We start from the raw sequence: 14,706 nt of genomic DNA, 5'->3' as shown, positions 1-14,706 counted from the left end.
AGCTGTTAACCAACTCTCATGTAAAATTGGTTGTTACACTTGACCCGTGGCTTTCACTGGCTACTAGTTGAGATCAGCATCAGTATTTTTTTTTCAGTACACACACGCATGGGACACTGCACCAGCATTCTTCACCTATCTTTTGATTTCTTTACCAACCCCTAACAATCAAGTTTCACTTTTTTGTGAAACACGGTACAGATAAAGACATACACTGACACACGCTTCACGCTTGCATACTCACCCTAGAAGAATCTTTGTGAGACACACGGTGTCTAGCTAGGACTCCAAAACCCTAACGACAATGTTCCACTATAACCAACATGACCACTAATTGAGCTTTTAATTAGGTCATGACATAGATGCTTGATTACATCTCACAACCTGATGCATGCTATGATGCTACAAAGAAAAGGTTATACGACTAACCATGATAAGCACAATTAAAAAAGTCTACTTTGTAGCATTGCCACCACCGTCGCTGTCGTCATTTATCACTGCTAATTTGTTTTTCTGTCAACAAGCTCATGCATGCATTCTAATTCCATTTTGGCGTCCCACCACATCGCTTCAGCAGCTACCTCCGGATTCCCTCCGGCATCTGGAGGGTCAATTGCTGGATCAAACCCCCAGTTCTACTGGATGGTTCAATGCCCATGGTAGCTCCTGCAACACAAGGTAAAGTGTGGTCAAGAACTCGAATATCACCGTGCTAATGAACTACCATGCCAAGTGATGGCCTCTAACGAGCTGAGCACTTGAGCCGACGGCCGCTCCCTATGTGTTGTTATTATATACTAGTAGAAATTTACGTCTTCACATTGTTCTCTCTTGGTATGATTATGTTCTACAAAATCTCAAACCTTAAATAATTCCTTAAATATTCTGTACACATAACAAATCATATCGACTTCGTCTGGTCTCCTATCGCCGTCACCGCGCCTGGCAGTGGCAACTGGCAAGCATGTTTTTGGAGTTTATTGAAGCAGTCTGGTCAAGAACTGAACTTGGCCAATTGGATTGGCTTCCAGGTCCGATCCTCTTGCCTGCGCTTTGTTCAGATTTCAGAACGGCACCAATAATGCATGCCCTTGCTTTTGCCATATACGCACGTACAATTGCCTCGTCCAAATCATAGAGATCGAGTAGAGATGACGTAGCAGGACGACTCCGAGATCCATCCAGCGTAGGCGTTGTTTTCACTGCAAAGTTCCCAAAGACGGACCGGACGGCAAAGAAAGGGAACGAAGGTGGGACTGGGACGGCAACTTTGAGGTGCCCGATGAAGGCACACCCTTGGGTACACGAGGGAGCACGTCGCTTGTGTTGTGTGGGTCTGTGTGCGGCATGCACATCTAGCCAAACCAATTGAGCAAAAAAAGAAAAAAGGGACGGCAACTTTGAGATAAACTAAGGTTAGCAGCCCAAAAGGAACAAGTGTAGGCCAAGAGTAGTTAGGTGTGCGATCGCCTAAGTATACCAGATCAAGTAGCTGCGATGGCGAAAGAAACCAGATGTGGGAGCAGCCGGCGGCACGCTGGGTTGCCAATTCCGGAAACCGGGTGGAGGGCTCGCCCACTGGCCACTGCTCACGGGGCCGGACAAGAAAACCTACAGGAGTAGCCAACACGGTTACAGATCAGCAGACTGGAAGAGGTCTGCGCTGCGTTCTGAAACTGTTTGGGAACGAAAGCACACGGCATGCACATGCATGCATCTGCGTTCTGCGCTAGCTGCATATCATCTGATCGATCTCAGCTGTCTTCTGCAGGGTTCTTCTTCTTCTACAGGATCGGAGGGCCCTTGTACGGCACCTCGTACATCTCCAGCTCCCTGGGCTTGCCCGTCTCCACCAGCCACCCCAGACGACGACGTTGCTCATCCGCGGCGCGTGCGGTGTCGTCGACGCCGGCGGCCTCCTCATCATCTGCGCCGGCGAGCAGACGATGGGACTGGGGGCAGTACGGGAGGTCCTGGTAGTAGGTGCAGTCCCGGTCGCCGGAGTAGGGCGGGCCGAGGACGTCGAGGACCGCGCACGCCGTGGACGCGGCGAACCGGTGCATGTTGCCGCCGGACTCCGGGAACAGCACCAGCGTGCCGCACGGCGCGCGGAGGTCGGCGTCCAGCACCAGCCTCGCCAGCCTCGTCGTCAGCGCCGGGGGAGCACCGGGGGCGGCCGGAGCGCCGCCGACGACGGGAGGGTCGTCGTCGGCCCCGGCGCCGGCGCCGGTGGCCCAGTCGTAGGAGGTGACGTGGAGCGAGCCGAGGAGGAGCTTGCTGAACACCGTCATCCCCCGGTGGTCGTGCAGCGGGATGACCGCGCCCGGGGGCAGGAGGAAGACCACGACCTGCATGCGGAGGCATCATATCGATCGGACCAAGAAATCAATGGGAAATACCATATATCCTTGTCACGAGCTGTTACCAGGCCCCTTTAATTTGATGAGAAGATCAACACATGTCAGTCCTCGATCGATCATTCTGTACGTACCGAGAAGTTTGTGCATTCGTAGATGGTGGTTCGCGTGATGATCGGGCGGCGCCGTCGCCTTTGGACGCCACAAGCGGCGGCGGCCTTGGTGACGGCGCTCAGGTGCACGTCTTCTGGTCCCATCTTGTCTGCAAACGAACACACGACTAAGTGGTCAAGGCCGATTCTTGACTGAGCCCGAAATGCACAACAGCGCGTACAAGAAAAAAGATGTCTGAAAAAGTAAAGCCCGTCAAGCCATCGAGAGGAGACTACCACGCATCAAAACTGTGGATCGAAGATTTACCACCTGGTGGCAATACCAGCGTCTTCAGATCGATGATAAATAAGAACATGTGTGACACGAAATTAATCTTTTTTATTTTGAACGGGAAGGCACGAACCAAATGAATCTAGTTGAAAATTGAAATATATAGAGAGAGACACACGGCTCAATCTCTATAGAGTTGTTTGTTGATCACTTCTACTCTCCGCGTCGTCCCCTCCGCGTCACCTCGCAGGCTGACAGGAGGGGCCCCTGTGCCGCCCCAAAAACCACCCCACAAAAGCCTCCTCCTCCTCCGGCCAGCGAGGCCGAAGTCGGCCTTTGCTCGCAGCTCGCAGCTCCCCCTCCTCTCCTCCTGTTCTCCTTTCTTTTTGTTTGAATCTTAGGTGCTCAACACCCCCCCCCCCCCCGCCCCAAGCAACCTCTGTTCATATCCATGCTCCCCACCCTCACATCAAGCTTCTGCCATGGTGATTGATGTTGTGGGGGGAAGGGAGTCCCTAGTTGTCGTTGTCGCCATTGCAGGGCAGGTGTGCGCAACGGCAGCGGCAAGTGGTTGCTCGTTCGCTCAGGGCCGGAGCCAACGGCTAGCGGTGTTGTGCCGGACGTCGTCCTCAGTGGCCGGTGTGGTGCCAGGGGCGATCTGTCCGGCGTCGATGGCCGGCAGTTGCTGCCGGACGGAGGCTGTATCGTGGCGACCGTCCACATTGGTCCAAGGCTCCGCGCCGATGTGTGGCGTGGTGTGCTCGGAGCAAGAGTCGGTGGCGAGCAGTGCTGCTGCTGGACGGAGGTTGTACGGCAGCATCCGTCCACATTGGCCTGAGGCTTTGTGCTCAGGGCTGGAGCCGGTAGCGGGACGGTGCTGCTGCTGGCCGTCGTCCTCGGTGGTCTCCTCCAAGACACAAATCAACACAAATCGACCGAGCAACAACAAAGGTACCCTCTCCATGGCCGGTTCCGGCCTCGGAGGCTCCGAATCTGGCCATTGATGGCATGGATGGAGCAACCATGGACCGGTCACCGGTGGGGCACTACACCTGCAGTTGTTGCACCCTGCGCCGACAGTGGACACCGGCAGCTCGCGCACAGCCGGATCTGGTGGCTCCCTGGCGGAGGCGGCTGCACAACGCAAGAGCTGGCCTTCCACAAGTGGCCAGACCTGTGCGCTCAGGGGTGACGAGCCTCGCTGCTGAGAACGTCTTAGCCTCGCTGCAGCAGTGTCGTATGCCATCATGCGGCTCCTGCTCGCCAGGTTCACCGAGCAGCATTGGTAGGAGATTTCAGCAAAAGCAGTGCACGACTTCTTGTCGGTGCCACCAACGACGACGTCCTCAATGCCTCTCGCCTTCTTGGAGGTATCGTCGTACTCCTACTGCAACTATGAGAGACCTTCAGATGAAAATCATGCTCCGGTTCAACAGACTGGCGACAGCGGCGTCTTCAACATCGCGTCTACCTGTAGGCGTCGCTTATTGAGGTCTCAAATGTAATTGCAGCTACCAAGCTCAAGGTGATGCCATGGAGGTGCTTGATGTTGAGTCTTGATGTGTTGTTATATGTGGTTTAGCCACATTTTGCTAGGGTGTACGTTGTCACCCGTGGTTATGCCACAAATTCTGTCCTTGTACTAGGATAAGGTGTTGTTGTTATCCGTGGTTATGCCACAAAGTCCGTCCTTGTGCTAGGACGTGGTGCTAGGTAGCTCGTCATGGTTTTAGCCCGGTTTTCCCAAATTAACCGAGCGATGTATGGTTTTGGCCTCGTTTTTAAAAAAATAAGGTCGTTGATCTGTGATCTGCCACACATTTAAATACAATTAAAAAAAGAAATATATATATATATATATATATACACACGCGCGCGTAGTTGATAGCTAGTTGAAATACATACTATCTGTGATGCCGTGCCCAACCCAATTCATCAGAGTAGTCAAAACTTGAAACCAGATGCTGCCATGCCCATGCACGGTGGCATGCAGATAACCAGAACAGAAAAGGCCATGAGTGACGGCACAGAAAAGGGGCTTGAGAAGCTGCTGCATGCTGCTCTGAATCAGGGTGCAGCAGATCTGATCCATGTACCGGTGCAGCAAACCTGTGTGCTCATGCTCATGAATCATGATGAGGAGGAACAGGCAAACAAATAATGTTCTTGCCTTCCAACAAGAACAAATTCTCGATCGGCTGATATTTACTTGCACTTTGGCGCAAAGCCAAAAGGTTCAGAAATTCTACTTCTTAATTCCGGTACAATGACAAGTCGGAGCAGTACTCATAGTATACTAAGGATAGTAACTCGAAGATGTTGCTACTGAGAACAGAGTATCGTAAACAGACGATGCAGCCACGTTCGGTTCATGCACGTACCGATGATGCCTCTGATGAGGGCGACGTCGTCTGGCGCCGGCACGGTCCCGGGACCCCCGAACGCGCGCCGGCACGCCGCGAGCAGCCGCTGGAGCGGCGTCGTCGTCGTCGGCGCTGGCGCGGTCGCGTCCACCGCCCTGACGCGCCGCCGCACGCTCACGCCTCCGCTCAGTCGCCGCCTGCTAGCATCCCTCCGCCCCTTCATCACCCCATCCGCGCCGCCGCCGCCGCGGCTCCGGCCTTCCGCCACCATCATCAACACATGTACGGCCGAACAGCAGCCCGCGGCAGATCAATCAAGAGGAAGTCTTCTCCCCCCCGGCCCGTTCGCGGATACGTCGCGCCGAGCAAGAACAACGGCGCGGCAGAAAATGGATCGGAGCTAGACGACGGGTAAGCAGGAGCATGCGGGGGACTAGTATAAAGAGAGCAGCCTGTAGGCTGTAGCTAGCTCGGCGCAGGCGATTCCAGTGGTGTGGTGAAAAACCGCGGGCGATCGGCATGGTGGGGGGCCTAGCCCGGCGGGGTCCGGAACGACGCGGAGCGGTGATACCAGCAGTAGTGGATTTTTCCTCGGAACCGCGGACGTGACCTCGGGTTGCAGGACGGGCGAGGAAGGTTTGGCTGGTCGATCTGCTCCCCCGGGGCGGGGGCGCCCGCGTTTTCGCGGGGAAACCGCTCCAGCGCCTGGCGGGGCCCGGGGACCGGATGGACGGCTAGGATGCGCCCTGCTGCTGGTGCGATGCGATCCGAACTCCAGAGAGGGACGAGCGGCAGAAGCAGAACTGGTAAGTTGATTGCTTGTCAGCTTGCCGTGTGAACGCTAGCGAGACCAACGTTGTTTGTACGAGCAACCAAAGAGGAAACATATGTTTGAACACGCAGGAATGGTTTAGGCTTTTTTTTTTCGCCCTAATTTCGTCTTTCAAGTCTACAATTTTTTCATACGCTGATTAGTTAGCTACTCTCTCCGTCCTAAATTATAGATCGTTTTGATTTTTTAGTTCATACGTATTATTATTATGCACCTAGACATATACATGCATAATAATATCTATAAATTTAAAAAATCTAAAACGATCTACAATTTGGAACGAAGGGACGACTCCTCAAGTCCATTTGACTCATTTAATCTTTGATCCAGGCATCTAATACTCCTAGCAGTCACAAATAAGTTACGTCCAGGATTACTGTAATCAACCATGCATTCATATAAGTCGCATTTTTTATGCGGTGAGTTCGAGTACATGAAAATTTTATTATGAGAATATTTGCCTAGAAGAGTAGTTTCATAAAAATATTTGTTGGTAGGTTTATAAATATTAATAACAAAATTCAGTAGTCAATTGTATTTTCGGAATGATACCCGTGTCGCTTAGGGTGCGTTTGGCAGAGCTTCCAAAACTGATTCTCTGCTGATTACAGCAGGAGCTCTGCCAAACGGTTTTTCAGAGAGAAGTGATTCTTCGCTGATTTTGTGAAGTGATTCTCTGAAATGAATAAGAGTCTGGGAGCGGAAAAAAAAAGTAGCTTTTCTTGGTTCTGTGAAGCAATTCTCCATCCTGATTTCAAGAGTTTATACTAAAGAATCAAAGAGAATCACTTTTAACCATAGAATCACTTCTCTCAGATAATCATCTCCCATAAAGAATTAGAATCAGATGGAGCTCTACCGTATAGACCTTATATGCAAACTCAAATCGGTGTGAGTAGTAGTTTCCTTCTTTTCATACGAGGTTCAGCCCAAAAAAGTAACTTATTTCGTCTCCAGCAAAGAAGATTCTTAACCCTGAAAATTACTCCTAGTTATTTAGCTTTTAAGTGTTGAAAAAACCTACGTTTTTTGTGTTTCAACTTTCAACTAACCAACCATCACGACGTGGAGCGGTGGAGGTCCAACGTTTCAGCGGGATTCGTGGTGGAAAACGGAAAAACTCGTCATTCCAATCGAGCCGGGACATTTACATCTGAATGTCCAGGATTCATGTATTTATGTTATTCTTCTGAAGGTATAATAGGATTGTCCTATTCGGTTCCTAGTTCATACAGTACGTACTTCGGATTTTCTTCCACGGATGAATCCTAGTTCCATTTCATATGCTATGAAAACAATGTTTTGTACAGAAACAGACAGTGGCATTACACTTTTGCATCAAGCGCAAGCATGTGTACTTACATGAAAGTTGTAGCAATAGACTACACAGCGGTGTGCATACAAAGGAGGAATCTGAATACTTAACCAACATGGATGCCTGCGTTGAACCTGTAAAGATGCCGTGAAGAATATGCTTTTACACTTGTGAGGCCATCAACTGATCAAAACAGTGCACACAGAGGACCAACTAGAGCAAGCTTAGACTGGTCCACGACCAGCACGAAACTCTCACCAGCTGATTATCTGGCCTATTTTCCCGATTTGCACATATCATATCTCAAACTGAAAGTTAACAAACAGAGTGCAGATCTAATGTGTCAACCGCCAAAATGCAATCATCACGACTACGGTGATGATCATGCCAGCATATGCGATCCACTTGTCCACACGGTGCCGCCTCTCGATAAGCTTCAAAACAGAGTTTGATAGGCCAACAGTGTTCAGGACATCCAAAGCTTTCCTTTGAGCACTCTGCAATACAGTGAAGGTGGATATCAGCAAGCAGAAGTTAGAGCATCGAAAGCAATGATGGTTGATTGTGGCCTCAGAAATATTCTGTTTTTCAGTAGTTTTTTTAACCTTAAGCCGATCCCTCTGGTCTGCATATTTGTGAAGGATAGCGACGCCTGTCTCATAAGCTTCTTCAAGCATACGCGAGGAGCTACGAGCTGACTGCATTGCCTGGGCTTCATCATCAAATATTCGAAGGACATGTGAGGACTCACCATTCTGCAACAGCAATTTTCAACTCTTTATTAATCAATTGAAATCATAATACAGAAAATAAAATGAATCAAGCTTTGCTTGAAGAATTTCTTACAGCTCTCTCAAATAGCTCTGCCCTTTCTTTTGCTTCCAGAATCCGCTTTTTTTGACGCAAAGTATGCCTGTCAAGGGTTTCCTTCAGTGAATCAACCTCTTCAGACAGTTGCTCCACTTTTCTGCCAAGACAACACAAAATAAGGTGTTATAAACTTGGTAAACCTCATCTACAGAACTCCTACTCCTACCATCTACACAAACTAAACTTCCGACATGCAGCAGGGGGGAGTGAACTTCACAACCTAATGCATATCCTACAGCATTCGTCTGACACAATGTGGGAAATAGCAAGTTGGCAACCCTCAGCACTTCAGAAGGAGAGATCAAGGTTTCAAACTTAGAATATCAGTGAGAAACAGACAACCCTTATAATGATTACACAGTTTCTGCAAAATTCAGAGCCAGGAGTATGACCAACTTGGACAGTTCATGCAGCATTGCTACACGGCACAGTTCTAAAGATCTCAGCATATTAGAAGTTATTAGTTCTGCTATTGCAGACTAAAACTAAATGACATAGCACTAGAAACTTTATCTTTTTAAATGGAACCAGAAATTGATATCCCAGAAGGTAAGTGCATACAAGAACAGTTTCCTGTGATCCAGTGTGTGGTTCAAATTTCGAACACCAAATCCATACAAAAGTACTACAAGATCTGGTAATGGGGAAGATTACTCCCATATGCAATTAGAACGTCAAGTGGCACTATTTGGTATTAAGGGTAAGTCCAAGGTTCCAAAAATCAAGGATGTATAGTTTACTGCATAGTTGCAACATTTTAATGCACCCTGAAGGTTAATATGCAAACATAAGTACTGCTAAACAATTAGAAGTGAATAGGAAAGGAAAACCATACATGTCTGCTTGCATGATTGCTTATCCAAATTCTTGCAAAATTAAGTTAAGTTTCCTAACATGAACTATGAAATTGGAGTGCAACACAATATTCTTTTTGCTGATTAACCATTGAATTAACATTAAGTTACATGTCTAGCACTCTAGCAACACTAACATTAAGTGTGACAGATCAAGTTGGTGGTGGTTATAACGCCGCACCCTAATCAGCTTAAGTTGCACCCTTGATTTCACATTTGGCAATGAACTAATGAAGTTGATAGTGTAAGATTTCTACTTGTTGCTTTGTTTACTCCCAGTGTTTAGGAAGAAAAATCCAGTTAAAATTCCTGGCTCATGACAGAAGCAAAGCATGTGCTGGGAGGCACTCATTCCACTAAGAAGTAAGCACATTCAATTAAAATCTCTGGCTCATACGAAAATGAAAATATGTTCTAGGTCCGATGAGAATACCAGTATCCCATCAATACTTAGTTCATTTATACAGCGCCTATTAACCATTATGTAGAGCAGAAATACAATAATATAAAAGCTATTAATCTGACTTTCAGTCAAGAAAAGCACTGAAGTAGACACACTAAGGCTATTCCCAGTGGGGAGTTTCATCTCACAGTTTCCAAGAGTGACATGTCATCAAAAGAGGTTTAAGTAGATGAATGAAATAATGTCTCCCAATGCAGAGTTTCATTTCATGGTTTCATAGGCTAGACATACTATTTAATTGTGAGGCATGTGATTGGACGTGATGAGATGAGATGAGATGAAACTCTCTAGCCCCCAATGTCAGTTTCATCAGGTTTCATAGTCTTAGAATCAGCGTATACAGAGTTATGAAACTCCTTCCCGCTCTCTCTCTTCATAATTAGCATGCCATGTCATCAAAATTGCTGATGTGTTACATCATTAAATAAGAATGAAACTCCTATGAAACCCCCATTGGGATTATGAAACTACCAGTATCCCATCAATACTTAGTTCATTTATACAGCGCCTATTAACCATTATGTAGAGCAGAAATACAATAATATAAAAGCTATTAATCTGATTTTCAGTCAAGAAAAGCACTGAAGTAGACACGCTAACGACAGATTCGACATGCTGATTCTTTCATCACTTCCCAATGCATAACTGACTTAAATGCTGCATGGCAAATCCAATGGCAGCCAACCTAGTAGCAATGTACCAGGTAGTACAAAACAACATTCGTATTGCATAAATGATCCACGCAAATGCCTAAGGTCATGGTAAATCAAGTTCAACTACTCCCTCTTGACACAAAACTTCACGTCCTAGCAACTGAACAAGCAAATATTACCACAAAGTTTCGTGTGATAAAGCTGTGATCTGCATCACACCTAGAACCCAAGCGCTGCGAGATCTCTGTCACCTCACCACCAATCGACGTTCGGCGCAAGAAATTATAACGGAGCAGCTTAGAGGAATCAGGGATCTAGGGAAGATATGATCCTCACCTCTTCCAGAGGTCCCGCTGGCCCTTGGCGGGGATGGACCGCCAGAGCCGATCCATCTGCGCGCACAGCCCCTGGATCTGCGCCACCTCCCGCCGCACCCCCTCGGCGACCGCAGGGTCCGGGGCGCCGCCGCCGCCGACGAGAGGCGCCGAGGAGTAGGAGGACGAGGTGGGCGCCGAGGCGAGGCGCTCGACGCGGGCCACGCCGTCGCGTGCCGAGAGCAGCAGCCGCCGCGCGCTCTGGTACATCTCTGACAGCGTCGCTCCGCCGCCGCCGCCGCCGGAGTATTCCATCGCCGCGGCGGTCGGTGTCGTCGGTATCGAGGAAGGAGAGAGGTTTCTTCCTTTCCTTTTGCTTTCTTCGTTTTCCCCCTCTCCTGTTTTGCATATTTTGAATGAGATCAATTTTGAAGGGATGGAAAGTAGAGACCGGGAGGTGGGACCGCGATGGAGCTGTGACGTGGAAGGTGACAGGTGGCATGCAGGGCCTGGCCTAGGGGAGTAGGGGGCAGGGTGTGCGGCCACCCCGGACCCCAAATCCCAGGGCCAAATCCGCGGATACAAGTAACTCGTAACACAATTTTTAGAGTAAGAGTAATACTTATGTTTCAAATAGTATTGAGGTGGGGTCTCGAAAAAGATAGCATTTATTACTACCCCACTCACAGTAGTTTACAGTAAAAAATAACATTAAGGTGGGCCCACTTCATGGTAAAAAAAGGTCCAATTCATTTACCGCACTCCCTCGTCCCTATCGCCTTATCCTGCCGCTGGTCCTCTCTTTCGCTCGCATTGCGCGCTCGCCGCCCCTCGGCGAAACAGTGAACGGGCGGAGATCAGTTAAGAGATCGTCAATTCGCTTATGTGATCAGGTGATTCGATTGCCAATTCACAATTCTCCATACCATTAATTCACTATCACAAGTTATTTAATCTCAACTGATTTATAACTATTGTGTATCTATAATAATTTTAGCACTGTAGGATATGATGTCGTCTAGAAAATATGAATCAGGTAATGAGAAAAGGACGTGTAGATGAGTTGATAGAATTACCGAGAGGAGCTATGGATAAATTTTGCAAAAGTAATCAAGACCTGAGAGTAATACGGAACCCAGAATTAGTTGTTTATATTAAAGAGCACCGAGTTTTAGGCCCTGTTTGGCATGGCTCCAAATCCGGGTGGAGCTGCTCCACTTCAGAACTCCACATGGAGCCAGCTCCGCTCCAAAACTCCAGAACAAAAATAGGGTGTTTGGCTAGATGGGTGCTCTCAGCTCCAAAAAAGATCGATTTCAGTGTGGATTGCCATTGTTGCACCCCAATTAAGGCCCAACTTGTCATCCTCTCTATCCCATTTTCTTCTTCCCTTTTTTCCATTGCACTGTGCCGCACACGGGAGACCCTCCATGGGCGGCGGGCTGGGCGGCGACGGGCGGCGGGGTGGGCGGCGGGTGGCGACAGGCGACGGGCGGCGGGGTGGGCGGCGGGTGGCGACAGGCGACGGGCGCGGCGGTGGGCGGCAGCGGGCGGCGGCGGGCGTGGCGACGGGCGGCGAGCGGCGACGGCGGCGGGCGGCGACGGGCGACGGGTGCGGCGGCGGGCGGGCGGCGATGGGCGGTGACGGGCGCCGGGTGCGGCGGTGACAGGCGCCGGGTGCGGCGGCGACGGGCGGTGACGGGCGCGTCGCCGGGCGGCGGGGACGGGCGGTGACGGGCGGGGCTCTGGCGGCGAGTGAGGCTCGGGAGAATAGAAGGGATAATAGAATGAAACGTTTTTTTGTGTAACCAGTGGCATTGGTGGGTAATTACCCACCAACTCCACGAGGAGGTTCAAAAGAGAGGTTTTTGAAGTAGCAAAAGAGGTGCTCCAAAACTCCACCTCCATTTGCACTACAGCTCCATGGAGTTTTGGAGTTGGGGTGTTTGGCTGAATTTTTTTATGGAGTTGCTGGAGTTTAGGAGTGGAGCCGTGCCAAACAGGACCTTACTTTTCACCCTAGAGTTTCCAAATCTGAGGACCGGCCCCGGTGGCATGCTACTATTGGAGAACCGTTTGATTGTGGTTCGGCGATGGGACCGTGATTAACGGCCCTGCCTGCCTTCGACTCGAAGGCACAGCCGCATGCGCTCACCGTTTCCATGTCTCGAAGGCGTATTTCTCAGCTCCTATATGAGCATATTGAGAACGTCATCTTTCTACGAAGACGTATTTTAGTGGTGGGTAAAACTTCAGGTGTTGTTTGGAGAGAGGTTGGGATAGGGAAAGGGAAAATAGAATAGAGAGGTTGGAATAGGGAAAGGGAAATAGATGAGTAGGGTATGGGATAAGGATATAATTTTTTTTAAGTTATTCTCGTATCTGGAGTTCTTGATTTGGGTTAGGGATATAACGTAGGACCCACCAGCTATGCAAAATAGCAACTATTCTCCTTAGAGCTGTCCTAACCCACTAGGTTAGCTGGTCTCCATAAAATTAATTAGGGATGTTTAAACCTGTCACATCGGATATTTGCACACTAATTAGAAGTATTGAATATAATTTAATGATAAAACTAATTGCATAAATGAGGGCTAATTTGCTAGATGAATCTATTAAGTCTAATTAGTCCATGATTAGTCCATATAATGCTATAGTAAACATGTGCTAATTATGGATTAATTGGGCTTAATAGATTCATCTCGTGAATTCACCCTTATTTATGCAATTAGTTTTATTTTAATCTGATATCTAAACAACCTGTGACCTGGATTAAAATTTAGTCTGGGGATCAAACACCCGCTTAAGGTGCGAGAGAAGAAAAAAAAGACGACACCAGGTCGCATGCTTGTTGACTCGCGCACCAAGGTACGGAGACACAGACACGAGCAGCTGTGAGTTGGGAGGGAGGAGTTTCTTGCTTGCTCCGTCCGTCCCTAAATAAATGTCATTTTCATTGTCTCGAGAAACAACTTTAACTAAATATATATAAAAAAATATTAATATTTATAATACAAAATTAATATTATTAGATAGATATTTGAATATGATTTTTTAATAAATTTATCTGAAGATACAAACAGTGCACATATTTTCTATAAATTCGGTCAAACTTCCGGCACGGAAATCAAAAGCGACAATTATTTAGGGTACACATTTTGTGAGCCTACTGCTGGGAAGCGGCGGCGCCGCTGCTGCCCGTGATGGAGAGCTCGGCGGCGCCGCTGCTGCCCGTGATGGAGAGCTCGGCTCTGCCGCTTGTGCTGCGCCCTGATGGCCGCCCTTGAGCTCGATGACCGATGGAAAATCGAAAGTGCTGGCTAAAAATCAGATGCCTAAACAATGAATTGACTCACGAATGATTGAAATCGAAGCCCAATTGCATGAATCCATGGCTGGTCGAGCTGCATTTGTTGTTGGCTGTACCACTCGTCACCAGCCATGCGTGCTCTCCTGGCCGCCGAATCTGGCGTAGAAAGGCAGGAAGAGGAGGGGCCACCGGCTGCCCACGCACCCCGCCGTTGCCACCGTCGCTGGCGCGTGCGCTCGCACGCGGTCTCCCACCCTCGGGCATGCTGCTCGCTCTTGGTCTGTGCATGGCCCCAGCTCACCACCGCCTCGAGCCCCGCCGCTGCTGCCCTTGGCCCCGCTAGAACATACTTGCTCCACGTCATGGTCCGTCCTTGGCTCCGCCGGCGAACCAGCTTGGTCAACGCCGCAGCCCACCATCGATCCCACCAGCCATGATTCGGAGACCCGCTCGCAGGCTCACCGGGACAACGAACGCAAAGAGGAAAGGATGTGGATAGAAGCGCAACACACGGAGGAGAAGGATGTGGTTATAATTTATTATGGTCCACGTGAAGAAAAACGATGAGTTGGAAGAGGTGGTTTCTACGAGTGATGTCTTGGTGACATGCATTTATGGGTTGGCAAGCTCACACACCTGTGACCCATTTACAACCTTCGTCTGGTCCACCTCATCTTGTTTTCTCTAGACGGCTCCATTCACTACTCCTGTTGTCCTGTTAGTACGGTGAGTAGCAGCTCTTCCTGCGTGCTCACTCAGCAAGGCAAGCAGCAGCCCCTTGCGGCCCTCGCGTGACGGAGCATCTCCGGCGGCCTGCACGTCGAAGCAAGCAGCGAGGGCTCCAGTGGCCCAACGTGCGAGAGGAGCGCAGGCTCCAGCTGCACCCACACGTGCGAGGCTCGCTCGTCTTCGGTGCCGCGTGCCAGTCGAGCGCGTCTCCCACGACCGTCGTGCTTGCCAGACGAGTGCAACATCGGTAGCCCCGCGCGCG

General features: G+C 49.4%; 2 protein-coding genes across 2 annotated transcripts; both read right to left on the bottom strand.

Annotated features, from left to right (window-relative positions):
• Positions 1-1,620: 1,620 nt before the first annotated feature.
• On the bottom strand, positions 1,621-5,876 carry LOC117839980 (plant cysteine oxidase 2). Its single transcript, XM_034720432.2, has 3 exons — positions 5,123-5,876; positions 2,492-2,619; positions 1,621-2,348 (listed from the first exon to the last, which is right to left on the bottom strand). The coding sequence occupies exons 1-3, from the start codon at positions 5,376-5,378 to the stop codon at positions 1,785-1,787; spliced, it is 948 nt and encodes a 315-aa protein (XP_034576323.1). The 5' UTR covers positions 5,379-5,876; the 3' UTR covers positions 1,621-1,784.
• Positions 5,877-7,184: 1,308 nt separating this feature from the next.
• LOC117835894 (membrin-11) lies at positions 7,185-10,817 on the bottom strand. The gene is made up of 4 exons (XM_034715220.2): positions 10,428-10,817; positions 8,098-8,218; positions 7,857-8,006; positions 7,185-7,748 (listed from the first exon to the last, which is right to left on the bottom strand). Exons 1-4 carry the CDS (start codon positions 10,718-10,720, stop codon positions 7,587-7,589), a joined length of 726 nt encoding a protein of 241 aa, XP_034571111.1. The 5' UTR covers positions 10,721-10,817; the 3' UTR covers positions 7,185-7,586.
• Between the last annotated feature and the right edge of the window lie 3,889 nt (positions 10,818-14,706).

This window comes from Setaria viridis, chromosome 9 (genome assembly GCF_005286985.2).
Source record: "Setaria viridis chromosome 9, Setaria_viridis_v4.0, whole genome shotgun sequence".
Lineage (NCBI taxonomy): Eukaryota > Viridiplantae > Streptophyta > Magnoliopsida > Poales > Poaceae > Setaria > Setaria viridis.
The sequence above is the reverse complement of the archived record's forward strand: the minus strand, read 5'-3'. Positions and strand labels throughout refer to the sequence as shown.

Bases quoted from the DNA above. Each gene is read 5' to 3' on its own strand.
- LOC117839980 (XM_034720432.2), bottom strand. From the start codon at position 5,378: ATGATGGTGGCGGAAGGCCGGAGCCGCGGCGGCGGCGGCGCGGATGGG. The intron at 2,620-5,122 runs GTACGTGCATGA...GTTCGTTTGCAG, and splicing joins CCTCATCAGAGGCATCATCG to ACAAGATGGGACCAGAAGAC. The intron at 2,349-2,491 runs GTACGTACAGAA...CTCCGCATGCAG, and splicing joins ACGAATGCACAAACTTCTCG to GTCGTGGTCTTCCTCCTGCC.
- LOC117835894 (XM_034715220.2), bottom strand. From the start codon at position 10,720: ATGGAATACTCCGGCGGCGGCGGCGGCGGAGCGACGCTGTCAGAGATG. The intron at 8,219-10,427 runs GTGAGGATCATA...TTGTCTTGGCAG, and splicing joins CAGCGGGACCTCTGGAAGAG to AAAAGTGGAGCAACTGTCTG. The intron at 8,007-8,097 runs GTAAGAAATTCT...TTGCTGTTGCAG, and splicing joins CAGAGCTATTTGAGAGAGCT to AATGGTGAGTCCTCACATGT.